The sequence below is a fragment of the Myxocyprinus asiaticus genome, chromosome 5, assembly GCF_019703515.2.
Source record: "Myxocyprinus asiaticus isolate MX2 ecotype Aquarium Trade chromosome 5, UBuf_Myxa_2, whole genome shotgun sequence".
Taxonomy (NCBI): Eukaryota; Metazoa; Chordata; class Actinopteri; order Cypriniformes; family Catostomidae; genus Myxocyprinus; species Myxocyprinus asiaticus.
Genome location: NC_059348.1, coordinates 41,741,323 through 41,755,741, shown reverse-complemented (window position 1 = coordinate 41,755,741; position 14,419 = coordinate 41,741,323). Strand labels below are relative to the sequence as shown.

At 40.4% G+C, this 14,419-nt stretch overlaps 1 protein-coding gene across 5 annotated transcripts in view; it reads left to right on the top strand.

Moving 5' to 3' along the window:
* Positions 1-14,419, top strand: part of LOC127440530 (nicotinamide/nicotinic acid mononucleotide adenylyltransferase 3-like) — a 31,313-nt gene that overhangs the window by 7,069 nt on the left and 9,825 nt on the right. For 2 of the 5 annotated variants that reach the window (XM_051697179.1, XM_051697177.1), the window contains exon 4: positions 7,252-7,337. In XM_051697179.1, the coding sequence (XP_051553139.1) occupies positions 7,252-7,337 (86 nt within the window). The other 3 variants (XR_007897147.1, XM_051697175.1, XM_051697176.1) reach the window with 3 other exon arrangements.

Here is a 14,419-nt window from a genome sequence, read left to right as displayed (position 1 = left end):
GTGATTTTTCCAGCCTTTTTCCTCACTCTGGAAGTGTATAGTTCTTGAAGGGGGGGGCAGGGGGCAACCAGTAATCCTCTCAGCAGTCTGAACTGTCCATTGTAGTCTTCTGATGTCTGATTTCATAGCTGAACCACACCAGACAGTTATTGAAGTGCAGAGGACAGACGCAATGACTGCTGAGTAGAACTGTATCAGCAGCACCTGTGGCAGGTTGAATTTCCTCAGCTGGTGAGGGAAGTTCAACCTCTGCTGGGCCTTTTTTCACAATGGAGTCAATGTGGGTCCTGTGAGATGGTAGTGCCCAGGAACCTGAATGACTCCACTGTTGCCACAGTGCTGTTTAGAATGGTGAGGGGGGTCAGTGTTGGGGTGTTCCTCCTAAAGTCCACATTCATCTCCACCGTTTTGAGCATGTTCAGCTCAAGGTTGTTTTGACTGCACCAGACAGCCAGCTGTTTAACCTCCCTTCTGTATGCAGACTCATCGTCATCTCGGATGAGGCCGATGACAGTGGTGTCATCTGCAAACTTCAGGAGCTTGACAGAGGGGTCCTTGGCAATGCAGTCATTGGTGTAGAGGGAGAAGAGTATTGGAGAGAGCACACATCCCTGGGGGGGCACCAGTGCTGATTGTACAGGTGCTGGAAGTGAGTTTCTCCTGTCTCACAAGCTGCTGCCTGTCCGTCAGAAAGCTGGTGATCCACTGACAGATAGACATGGGAACAGAGAGTTGGTGTAATTTATTCTGGAGAATAGCTGGGATGATGGTGTTGAAAGCCGAACTGAAATCCACAAAAAGGATCCTTGCATATGTCCCTGGTCTGTCCAGATGTTGCAGGAAATGATGTAATCCCATGTTGACTGCATCATCCACAGACCTGTTTGCTCGATAAGCAAATTGAAGGGGATCTAGAAAGGGTCCAGTGATGTACTTCAGGTGGGCCAACACCAGTCTCTCAAATGATTTCATGACCACAGACGTCAGGGCGACAGGTCTGTAGTCATTAAGTCCTGTGATTTTTGGTTTCTTTGGGATGGGGATGATAGTGAAACGTTTGAAGCAGCATGGGACTTCACACTGCTCCAGTGATCTATTGAAGATCTGTGTGAGGATGGGGGCCAGCTGGTTAGCACAGGATCTAAGACATGCAGGTGAAACGCCATCAGGGCCCTGTGCTTTCCTTATCCTTTGTTGTCGAAAGACGCAGCTCACATCATCTTCACAGATCTTAAGTGCAGGTTGAGTAGCAGAAGGGGGAGGAGGGGGGTTGCAGGAGGTGTTGGTGTTTGTGTGAAGTGAAGGTCAGAGTGGGTGTGGGGTGTGAGATTCAAATCTACAGTAGAACACATTCAGGTCATCAGCCAGTTGTTGGTCCACCACAGGGTTGGGGGCAGGAGTCCTGTAATTCGTAAGTTGTTTCATGCCACTCCACACTGATGCAGGGTCGTTAGCTGAAAACTTGTTTTTCAGCTTCTCAGAGTATCTTCTTTTAGCCACTCTGATTCCCTTATTCAGTGTGTTCCTGGCCTGATTGTACAAGACTATATCCCCAACTCTGTAAGCATCCTCTTTGGTCTGACGAAGTTGCCTGAGTTCCGCTGTAAACCATGGTTTGTCGTTGTTGAACTTCAAAGAAGTCCTAGTAGGAATGCACATATCCTCACAAAAACTGATATATGATGTAACAGTATGTGTGAGCTCATCCAGATTGGTGTCTGCAGCCTCAAAAACACTCCAGTCAGTGCAGTCAAAGCAGGCTTGTAGTTCCAGCTCTTCTTCATTGGTACATCTCTTTACAGTCCTTAATACAGGTTTAGCAGATTTTAATTTCTGTCTGTAGGTTGGAAGATGAACCAGACAGTGATCAGAGAGTCCCAAAGCTGCTCTAGGAACAGAGCGATATGCATCCTTTATTGTTGTGTAACAATAATCCAGTATATTTCTGTCTCTGGTTGGGCATGTAATGTGCTGTCTGTATTTGGGCAGTTCACGTGTGAGATTTGCTTTGTTAAAATCCCCAAGAATTATAATAACTGAGTCTGAGTATTGTTGTTCTGTGTCTGTGATTTGATCAGCCAGCTGTTGCAGCGCTGTGTTCACACACGCGTTTGGCGCGATATACACACTCACCAGAATAAACAAGTAAAACTCCCGCGGCGAGTAGAAAGGCTTACAGTTAATAAAGAGCGCTTCCAAATTAGGACAGCACATTTTCTTTAACGTTGTTACATCTGTACACCAACATTCATTGATGTAAAAGCATGTTCCACCGCCTCTCGTTTTCCCCGTTAACTCCGTGATGCGATCCGCTCTGAACAGCTGAAAGCCCGGCAGATGTAACGTGCTTTCCGGAATGGCTTCACTCAGCCAGGTTTTTGTGAAGCACGAGGCTGCAGAGTTTGAAAAGTCCTTGTTTGTGAGGGTGAGGAGATTTAGTTCGTCCATTTTGTTAGGAAGAGAGCGGAGATTCGCAAGATGAATGCTCGGCAGCGTTGTTCGAAAGCCCGAGTTTGACCAGCGCGCCTGCTCGTCTCCCTCGCCTGCGTCTCTTAGCGCGTTTAAACAACACAGCCGCGCCTCCGACTTAAATGTCAAACAAAACGTCAGAATATTCAAAATCCGGGAAAAGATTTATTGGTTTATGCTGTCGAATGTTCAGCAGTTCTGGTAAAACTGACTGAAAAAAGATTACTAAACACAGGACAAACAAACAAAAACAGCAAAACAATAGAAGCGCTCCACACCGAGGCAGCCATCCGCGGCGCCAGCATGATGTATAAAAAAACACAACTCTTTTAACGCAACTGGGATACTGGCTGTGAAGGAGACATTAAACAGTTTTGACAGATGGAGTGCTAAATACTGGTTGCACCTTCATTTTCCCAGGAAGTGCTAAGCAGCTCAGAGATAGTGTCGTCTTTGATGATAGAAAAGTAGCCTTTTTTCATTACTTCAAAAACACTCTGGGTGCGCCTCATACACACTTTAAATTTTAAACATACTTGCATTATTAATATGAATGACATGTTTTGGTATGCTGTACAATTATGTCTGACATTAACTTAGTCTTCACATTAATGACACATTTTCACCTACAGTATGAACTGGTGGTGCCTGCATATCTGGGTTTAAAGAGATAGTTCATTTAATCACCTTCATGTTGTTCCAAACCTGTATGACTTTATGTTCTTTGTGGAATATAAAAGGAGATGTTAGGCAGAATAACAGACTCAGTCACCATTCACTTTCATTATGAAGAAAGAAAAAAATGCAATGAAAGTAAATGGTACAGAGCCCCTTAGAGGGCAGGCCGGGATTTATTTATTATTATTTATTTTTTTTACGTTTTGTGATCCCTTGCAATAAGTTTACCATGGTTTTTCTACAATAACCATATTATAACCATAATATTCGTAGTGAAACCATATTAAATATACAGGTAAACAAAAACAATTGTAATTATAATCATAATAGTAATAGTTTAACCATGGTATTTGGACTAAAAACATAGTAACCACAAGATTAATCATGGTTAATCTATAGTAAAACCATGGTATATGTATTTAGAGCGATTGCAAAACAAGTAACCATGTAGTAACCATGTTTTGTTTTTTTTGTGGAAGCCATGGTTTTACTATAGTAATATTGTAGTAACTTTGAAAAGTAACCATGGTTTTAATTCACTTTACTATGATTTTACTCCAAGTACCATGGTTAAACTATGGTATTTGAAGTAAAACTGTAGTAACCAGAAACTTATGATTTTTACTACCATTGTTTTCATTTTTCCTGTATTATTATGGTACTATGGTTTCACTATGAATGTCATTGTTAAAATTTGGTTACTGTAGTAAAACTTATTGCGAGAGCACACAAAACATATGGCAAGGCAACACAAACTTTTACGAGGCCACGTAAAACTTATTGTGAGGGAAGGACACACAAAACTATTTCAGAAGAAAAAAAAAATTCTTGCCCTTGTCCTCTAAGGGGCTCAGTAGAATGGTGACTGAGATTAACATACTGGCTTATATTTCTTTGTGTTCCACAGAAGAAAGAAAGTCATACAGGTTTGGAACAACATGGGGGTGAGTAAATGATGATGAAAATGATTTTCATTTTGGGATGAACTATCACTTTCACATTAATGCCTATGAACTGATGGTGACTGCATACTTGGGCTTAAAGTAGGTTAGACCCCACTGAAGAATTCGAAGAAGTCTAATTTATGTAACACAATATACAGTATCCACCTTATTTTGCAACGCGGAAGTAAGCAAGTGGCTGCATTTCCAGCAAGTGTGACAGAATTCCGCTGTCATTGACCGCAATGTAAATAGCTAGAAGGATAATAAGAGCAGAATTTATTGATATGGGCTTAAAAACGATTACACAACCAGAGGATGTACAGCAGAATAATATGCCAATGACGGATCATTTTCTAACGTTAGCATTTAAAGGAAAAAGTAAGTTGACCATTCACTTGTTGCTGTGTGTTGTATTGAAGAGACGATAATAAAATATGCTTCTTTACAGAGAGCGTGACGATGCAGTCTTTTAATGTCTCCATGTAAATCTCCATTCATACTTATTTGCAAAACATCCGACGTTGCCTTTATTTATTTCAAAAGGCAATCAGCACCTGATTTCTCATTCATTCTGCCTGTGCAACAGTGTGTGATGAAGCGATGACAAAATGTGATAAACGGTAAAACTATTTGTGATACAAACCAATGTGTTTATGAAAATAAGAATTAATGTTAATAATATGATGACATATATTGCCAGTCTGCAAAATAAAGCAACATAATGTTGTATTTTTGTATTGCTAAAATAGCTGAAGGCTTATACCGGAAGAGGTCCACATTCAAGGTTGATAATGGCGGCGCCCTGCTCACGCTGAAAAATAAGGTATATACACAAGAGGAAGATAAAAGAATGATGCACAATGCTTGAAGGTCTGAGAAGCAGGTATAGAATTAGAGATAATCTTTACTGTAGAAGAAAAGACCTATTATACCTTTCTGTATTTCCTTTACATGTGAGAATGCCATTCACCTTGCATTGCCCTCTCTGAATGTTGATGCACAAACTCACTCAACTTCGCAAACTCACTGTCATCTTCAAAATATCTGTGCTAAGCTAAAGCCAAAACTTTATAGAAGCAGAATCCTTAAATTCCTTGGGGATGAGACATCAAATAGCCAAAAGCTGACGTGACTCACTTCAACCTGCTATCCATCATAACAGCCTCAGTTTCCATTCTCCTCAGATTTTGTCACAGAAAATATGAAATACCCCGTCATCCTTCAGGATTTCGGCTGCTAGTGATGTTCGTCTGCAAGCATGCCAAATTCTTGTCCCCTCTTTCCACCATGATGAACCATTCCTCCTCTTGAATCACTCAAGAGATGGCAAAGTAACAAGAGACTGTTAAAGGACCCCATAGAGCTGGATGCCAACTGCTAGCTATGCCCTTAGGTGGCTAATTAATACTCAGATGCCAGCTTTAAAGGGAGGAGAATGGCCGCTCTTGCTCCAGTGACCCGTGCCAGGGCTTTGTTTTGTAAGCTTGTAATTTACTTTTTGGCAGACTTAGATGAAATCACATAATTTCTTATGTGCCCTTGCAAATGCACAATGTGTTGCATTACTCCCTGGCCAATGCCTAGAACTGGGGGTTGATTGAGATGCACCCATAGTGTGTGGTCAAGGGCTTAGGTTTGTTTTGAAAGTTGGAAGAGACATGTTGCGAGAAAATGCAAGAAAGTCAATTTGGTTAAATAGGCAAAATAACATTATTTCCTCATAACAAGTCCCATTTCCTTTTTCTCTGCCCTACCTGGCACATTCTTTCAAATTCAAAGATGTCTTCCTCAAAAGGGTGGTTTCCAGCAGTAAAAGCAGAATACTCCATTGGGTTGCACGCAAAACTCAGGATGTTTTTTTACTTAGACAGAAATCGTGGACACAGAAAGTTTGCTTGTTAAAATCTCTTACTTTCAGGAATTGGACCAAGGATACAAAAGAAAAGTGCTGGTGTAATCTCCAGAAAATGATTGGTAATAATCACAAATGAATGTGATTGGTACAACCTGAATAGCGCTGAGAGAAATGTGACAATCCATTTATGCGCTGCTTTAGAAGAGGTTGGAGAATAATTTACATATGGGGCAGAGGAGACCCCTGCCGGCCGCTGAAACGTGGCGGGGTCTGAGACCGCCGACTGTGAGCTGGGAGGGGCTCCTGGCTGACCTCCTGGAGCGGGAGAACCGCTGCCAGGGGCGGGGGAGACCCCTTTCTTCCACCAAAAATGTAGCAGGGCGTTCCGTCCGCCAGGGGCCGGAGGACTGCCTGCGATCCGCCCGGGGAGGCGCGGCTGTCGTCCACGAGAGGGTGGAGGAGTGGCCGAGGACCAAGCTATGGCGCATCCCTCCTCCTTCCCGGGTTTCGGCCCCAGTGTAACACATCAGTGGAAAGGAGGAGGTGAGAACCAGCTTGACAATATAAATAATTTTTAATGATTAACTAAAACAAAAGCACAAACACACAGGTGTCGGACAGCTGTCCGTAACTCTCTCTCTCTGACACATTGCCGTCTCCGGTCGGCCTTATCTCTCTTGGGCTTAATCAGCCTTATTAGGGGCCGGGTGTGCGGAATCACGACCCGGCCCCACCCAGCCCTGCTACATGCCCAAATATTGGTTGGGACATTTCTGATTTTCTGAAAGTTCTGAAATGTCCCTACCATCCCTACCTAAATCTATGCCTAAGTGTGTGGTCACACCATAGTTCTTTGCTTTTGGTTAGTACAGATGTATTGTGTAATGTATCAAATTATTCAAGTAGGTTATTGCAATTCTTTGATCACATTTCGTCTCATATTCAACATATAGTTGCTATATCCTTATGGTCAAGTCATTCACTTTATATGTTAAACACATGAATCCAAAGGGGGCGATATATAGCTCCCATATGTACAACACCTCATGTCCTCTCAGTAGTAATCCCCTTGTAAGGGGTTCGCACTCCAATCTGTCTTTATGCAATACCGAAGCTGCTTATAGCCTCTTGTGAGTGATCAGAGAAGTTGAGATGCAGATCTATAGGCTCATGTAACTCTGTGAATGTAAAGCTTCACCCACATCCACAAGCTGCTTACCTAAACAGTGTGGCCATTCATGCTGATTCATGTTTCTTATCTTCTGTGTTTATTTCTTCCTGCCTCACAAAACATCTCACTGTCAGGTACCACTACAGCCGCATAGCAGCTCAGTACCAGCAAAAATCAGGAGAGTGCAAGAACCCGTCCACAAATAAGCAGCCAGACTCAAGTAAGCCCCACCCATCTCTCACTGTCTTTCTAAAGCCAGGTGCACACTATAATTTTTTTTATTTTATTTTCCCTAAAGGTGTGACCTTAACGAAACAAAGAAAAACAAAATAGTTGATGTTTCCAGACTGCGCTTCAAATCTTAGCTAAGACTTTGGCCATGACAGCATTGATTGACTGTTTGAAGTCACCAATCTATGTCCATTATGATATCTTAATTTACAAGTAAAATTGTTATAGATTTTTTTTAATGGATTTTATGCAAATGTTGGCATGTTGCATATCCTGTATAGTCAAGTTACAAAAATTTTTATCTGAACATACGCAGGTCATCAATTTCTGTGCTCCCATTGGTTCTTCAGTAGATGGCAGTTGTATAGGAGCAGTCACACTGTAGGACTGCGACCCAAAATGTCCCTGTCAGAACTTCTTTAATCTAAGAATCAATCAAAGGCAATTAATCAGCCGTTGGTGAGCACGTCATACTAAGCGACCGCAGACTGCCAAGTTTGTCCTACGATGAAAGTCTGAAAATTTAAACCATGGACATAATCGTACGGTGTGCACTAGGCTTAAGTTGGCACAGAAACCTCTCATAAAGGTTGTGTTTCCCTAAGCCTTCTCTCTGACACAACAGAGCCTTTTCTGTCTTTGCTAATCACTTAATATAAGTCCAATGCATTTAAAGCAGGATGTTTTGTTCTGTCTGACCAGCATAAGCGCTGTAAGGCCTCTTTTCAATAGTGCTTTTATTTGGGGTTGCTGTAGAGTAGCATGCTAATGAAGCAGAATACCCTCCACAGGATGACTGGTTTTAAGAAATGGGTTCTCAGACTATTAATGAAGTTGAGATTAATAGCCAGGATCACTTTAAAATAAGAAATATAATTCATACATCATTTTTGGCTATTTGAAGGAATTTGGTGCATATTGAATTGAGCCATTTTATCACTGTCTTGAAATAATACAGTAGTGCTGGTCTTGAGCATTAATAAAATTGTTTGTTTTTCTATACTGTGTTTTTTCATGAATGTATTCATGATTAGAATAAGCATAAAGGGAGTGGTATTTACCAAGTCCCATGCAGTATGCATGTTTTTTTGTTTAGGGCTATGTTGAGTCACAAAGATAAGAAATAAAGTTCTGCAGTGGGCCTGCGAGGTTCATTTCCTGCCCCCTGCAATGCATGTCTGCTCAAACAAAATCCAGCTTTCATACACACTTATGGCTAGAGTATTAGAGTTAAAAGCATGCTATTGATTCCTTCAGATGCTGTTAATGGTGAGGCCAAGCCCTGCTGTAGCTTGCTATGAGAGGGATTCCTGGTGCAGCTAGTTTCAGGCAGAAACTCTCAGGAATGTTTCTGATTTTGTATGGGATGCTGTTTCAAAGATACCTAACCTGTCAAACCACTTAGAGTGCTCCAATCTACTGTGTGCCCAGATATTATACCCTGGATGTTCTGTCAGTAGGTTTAAAGGGATAGTTTACCCGAATATGATGTTATCATCTACTCACCTCCAGTATCAGGGTTTCCACGTGTCCTGAAAAACCTGGAATTTTGCAATGCAGTTTTCCAGTCATGGAAAATTAGAAAAATACTTAAATGTCCTGGAAAATAATGATTTGTCCTGGATATAACTGTTTGACTTTGTTGCTAACAATGTTTTTGTTACATGCACAAGTACATGTTAACGATCAAGACTCGGAATAGGAGTCAAATTTACAAATTTATATTGTTTAGTCACTGCCGGAGCTGCACATTATAAAACAGCGGTTAACAAATTTGGTCATGAACAAATCCCTGTCACATACTTTCTCTGCTCATCTGCTGTCATCTCTGCTTTGCTCCGACAAAATAGTTTAAGTATTGATATAGTATAAAATAAGATTTTTTCGTTCCAACATTGTTTTTGTGTTACCCACAGAAACATTTGAGTCATACATTATAGACAACGATGACGGCCAGACTACAGATTTTGTTTTAAACAAATTCACTGATGATTCGGCCTTCACACCAAGAATGTGAATTAATTTTCAATAATTTAATGATCGGAGTCTGCTTACCACATATAGTATGCGGAAAACATAGACGGAATCACGGAATCTAGTCATAATGGAATTAGCTATAAAATGCAGAATATGACATATCTGAAAAGAAATGTTTGAATGCACAATTAATCAAATTAAAATTGTGATATGTCCTAGTCTGTTAATTAAACTGCAAATGTGATTTAACTGAATAAATGTTTACTCAGCAAAAAAAGAAACGTCCTCTCACTTTCAACTGCTTTTATTTTCAGCAAACTTAACGTGTAAATATTTGTATGAACAAAGATTCAACATCTAAAACATAAACTGAACAAGTTTCACAGACATGTGACTAACAGAAATGGAATAACGTGTCCCTGAACAAAGTGGGGGGCCAAAATTAACAGTCAGTATCTGGTGTGGCCACCAGCTCCATTAAGTACTGCAGTGCATCTCCTGTTACCTCACTCTTCCACCAAGGCACTTGCAAGTTCCCGGACATTTCTGGGGGGAATGGCCCTAGCCCTCACCCTCCGATCCAACAGGTCCCAGATGTGCTCAGTGGGATTGAGATCCGGGCTCTTTGGATCCGGGCTCTCCAGACATTCCTGTCTTGCAGGAAATCATTCTCAGAACGAGCAGTATGGCTGGTGGCTTTGTCATGCTGGAGGGTCATGTCAGGATGAGCCTGCAGGAAGGGTGCCACATGAGGGAGGAGGATGTCTTCCCTGTAACACACAGCGTTGAGATTGCCTGCAATGACAACAAGCTCAGTCCGATGATGCTGTGACACACCGCCCCAGACCATGACGGACCCTCCATCTCCAAATCGATCCAGCTCCAGAGTACAGTCCTCAGTGTAATGCTCATTCCTTCGACGATAAATGCGAGTCCGACCATCACCCCTGGTGAGACAAAACCGTGACTCGTCAGTGAAGAACACTTTTTGCCAGTCCTGTCTGGTCCAGCGAAGGTGGGTTTGTGCCCATAGGCGACATTGCCTGTGATGTCTGGTAAGGACGTGCCTTACAACAGGCCTACAGCCCTCAGTCCAGCCTCTCTCAGCCTATTGCGGACAGTCTGAGCACTGATGGAGGGATTGTGCGGTCCTGGTGTAACTCGGGCAGTTGTTGTTGCCATCCTGTACCTGTGATATTCGGATGTACCGATCCTGTGCAGGTGTTGTTACACGTGGTCTGCCACTGCAAGGACGATCAACTGTCCTTCTTGTCTCCCTGTAGCACTGTCTTAGGTGTCTCACTGTATGGACATTGCAATTTATTGCCCTGGCCACATCTGCAGTCCTCATGCCTCCATGCAGCATGCCTAAGGCATGTGCACACAGATGAGCAGGGACCCTGGGCATCTTTCTTTTGGTGTTTTTCAGAGTCAGTATAAAGGTCTTTTTAGTGTCCTAAGTTTTTATAACTGTGACCATAATTGCCTACCATCTGTAAGCTGTTAGTGTCTGAACGAATTTTCCACAGGTGCATGTTCATTAATTGTTTATGGTTCATTGAACAAGCATGGAAAACATTGTTTAAACCTTTTACAATAAAGATCTGTAAAGTTATTTGAATTTTTATAAAATTATCTTTAAAATGCAGTGTCCTGAAAAAGGGACGTTTCTTTTTTTGCTGAGTTTATAATGTGCAAGTGATGTTCACTTTAAATTGAATGTGAGAAAACACCTCATCATGATCATCACACGCACTCTTGTGTGTGTGAGATGACAGAGCAGAGCATTCTGAGGTGTGCAGCACATACAGACTATGTATTTATTGAATTAGATCGCAGCTTTACGGGGATTAATAATCACACTGGGCCATGTAGCGAACTGCTTATCTGGAGGTGAGAAACTACTGTCAAAAGCATACAGAAAGACCAAAATTTAAATTCAGAAAGCTCAATTTAAATGGACGCACATGTTTTTTTGCTTAAATATTACACTTGGTTAGGCATGTAAAGTGTCCTGGAAAATTGTGCCTTGAAAAGAGTGGGACCATGTACTTTTATGGTTGGGGAGAAAAATAATTAACATTCTTATTCCCTCAGGATGCAAAAAAAAAAAAAAAAAAAAGTGAGATCTTTTCACTTTGTGAGACATTTTCAATAAAAACTTTTTGTTTAATTTTTTTTTTATTTATTTTTTTAAGAGAGTCCAATATTTTTCCTCTTCTGATTAACTTATATCTATTTTATGTCTAGGCTGTTAGTTAATATTTGCACTGCAGCTCCCATACAAGATTTTATCTTGGCTGTGATGTTTGGGGTAATTGTAACACTTTTGAAATATGAATGGCTGAACTGAAAGTTGTAATATTTAAAATGTGAAGAAAAAAAAAAAAAGAAAAACATTTTCAAAGTGTCTGGCTAAAGACTGTTTTTTGACTCATCAGCTGATCAATATTCTTTACTGAAAAGGATCTAACTTATTTCAGATATACTGTATATAATGTTGATTCCAATCAGACTTTTGCTTTAAACACACAATAATTCTGACAGCTAAAAGAATCAGTACCATATAAAGGTGAAATAAGTAGTTTTATTGGAGCAATGAGTTTATTACTTTGATGTATTCTCTTTTTTTCAGATACAATGTTACAATTATTTCAGATACTGTGTTGCAATTGCTCCCAACTACTGTAACGGGGCAATTTAAATTCTGACTTATTGTATTAAATATGATACTGTGATCCAGTGTGTATAATGGTACAGTCACTTTTAGTACATATACTGTTAATGTTTCTGATACCAAAAAAATGGCCGGTAGATTTAAATTAGTTTGTGAGCTATGTAAAAAAAAAAAAAAAAAAAGAAAAGGCCCCTGGTCTTCCCTACATTTTTGTCCTTTTTGGAGCTTGACAGACACTGGTCATCATCTGCTTTAATATTATGAAAGTGCGGCCTTGCTGCTAATGTCTCATTTATGTTCTATGGATGAAAAAAACAATCATACAGGTTTCAAAGGCATGGGGGTGAGTAGATGATGACAGAATTTTCATTTTTTGTGAACTAGTCCTGAAATGACACATCTTAAGCTGACATTAAGATTTGAAAGCTTTGAATAAGCAATCACACTGCTATTGTTCAGAAACACTTAGTTTCTTTAATTAAAGACACATTAATTCATTGTTAAATCATGAAAATAATGGAATCGCACCATAGCTTGGTCATTTCACTAATTTACAGAGATGCTTGAATTCATTGGAATTTATAATTATACAATAGGCTGATCCATGGTGATTTTTCAAATATTAAGTAATGGGATGTCATCCCCCCCCCCCATCCAGGTGGTCTCCAGCTGAAGCTGCTTTGTGGAGCAGATTTCATGGACACATTTAAGGTGCCTGGGCTGTGGAAGGATGATGACATAGAGGAGGTGGTGGGGCACTTCGGAGTAGTCTGTGTGAGCCGTGGTAGCCTGCAGCCAGACCGGGCGGTACATGAGTCCGACATGCTGTCCAGGCACAGACAGAACATTTTCCTGGTTCGGGAGTGGGTCCACAATGAGATCAGTGCTACAGAGGTCCGACGAGCCTTACGACGGGGCTACAGTGTTAAATACCTCTTACCAGACCTGGTTATTGATTACATAAGGGAGCACAACCTGTACACACAGGACAGTGAGATACAGAACAAAGATGCTAAACTGCGACCTCTTACCAAGCAAACAATACAAGACTGACATATAGGGACTCTTCCTTTTTAAGGTGTGAAAACAGGTAGCTCTAGAGGCGGTGCATATTTTTTAGTGTAAAAAATACACATTAGTGTAAAGTAGGCACATCTTCAAGGTAATGTGAGTATTATCCATGACCATCGTTACCTGGCCACCGCAGTGTAATGTGTGGAGAGGGATTTAAGAATTTATGCTGTCTCTGCAGGAGTTAGATTTGCCAGATCACTACAGAGCTGTATGAATATGTTCTGCAGGTCTGGGATTTGTTGACTTTTGCTGAATGTCACAAGGAAGATAAATAACAGAGCCTTTACACTTTGGAGAGCAAACATCACTTCTTGAATTTCCATTTGCACAGAAAGCGTTGTTCATATTGTCAGATCTCACAAGACGTTTCAGCAAGCGTTTCTGACATAATAAAATGAAAGAATGTAGTTTAAGGTGATGTCTGATTCTGAATCTAATAGTCTTTTTCATTGCATTACTGACTGTAAAGTTTTGGCTCAAACACTAGTTGCTTTAAGGGTGTTTTTGAAATGTTGGAGCTCGATGCCCACAGCCTTTTGTGTGGAGTTTGTGTGGGTTTAAAAGAATACCTTTATCCTTGCTGTCTCAAAAGAGAAGCTTGAGAAATTAGCTGATTGAGATTAATTCAACACAAACAGTCTCTCTTCTAGATGGCCACTGCATGGCACAGAATGGCCATGTGTGCCAACACAAAGCAGAAGGCACTTTAACTGACAGTTGAAAGGAGTGACGATTCAGTTAGAATCAGAATCAGAATGAGCTTTATTGCCAAGTATGCTTACACATACACGGAATTTGTCTTGGTGACAGGAGCTTCCAGTGCACAACAATACAGCAAACAAGCAACAAGACATAGATAATAATTAAAAATAATTAAAAATTGAATAAAACAATTAAAATTGAATAGAAAATAAAGTATATATAGAATACACAATAAGACTATGTGTGTGTGTGTGTGTGTGTGTGTGTGTGTGTGTATATATATATATATATATAAAACACACACACACACTACTGGTCAAAAGTTTTGAAACACTCATTCTTTATTATAATTTTCTTCACATTTTAGAATAATAGTAAAGTCATCAAAACTATGGAATAACATAAATGGAACTATGGGAATTATGTTGTGACTAAACAAAATCCAAAATAAATCAAAACTGTGTTATATTTTAGCATCTTCAAAGTAGTCACCCTTTGCTTAGAATTTGCAGACATGTACTCTTGACATTTTCTCAACCAACTTCTTGATGTATCACCCTGGGATGCTTTTTAAACAGTATTGAAGGAGTTCCCATCTATGGTGGGCACATATTAGCTGCCTTATTATTTGGTCCAAGTCA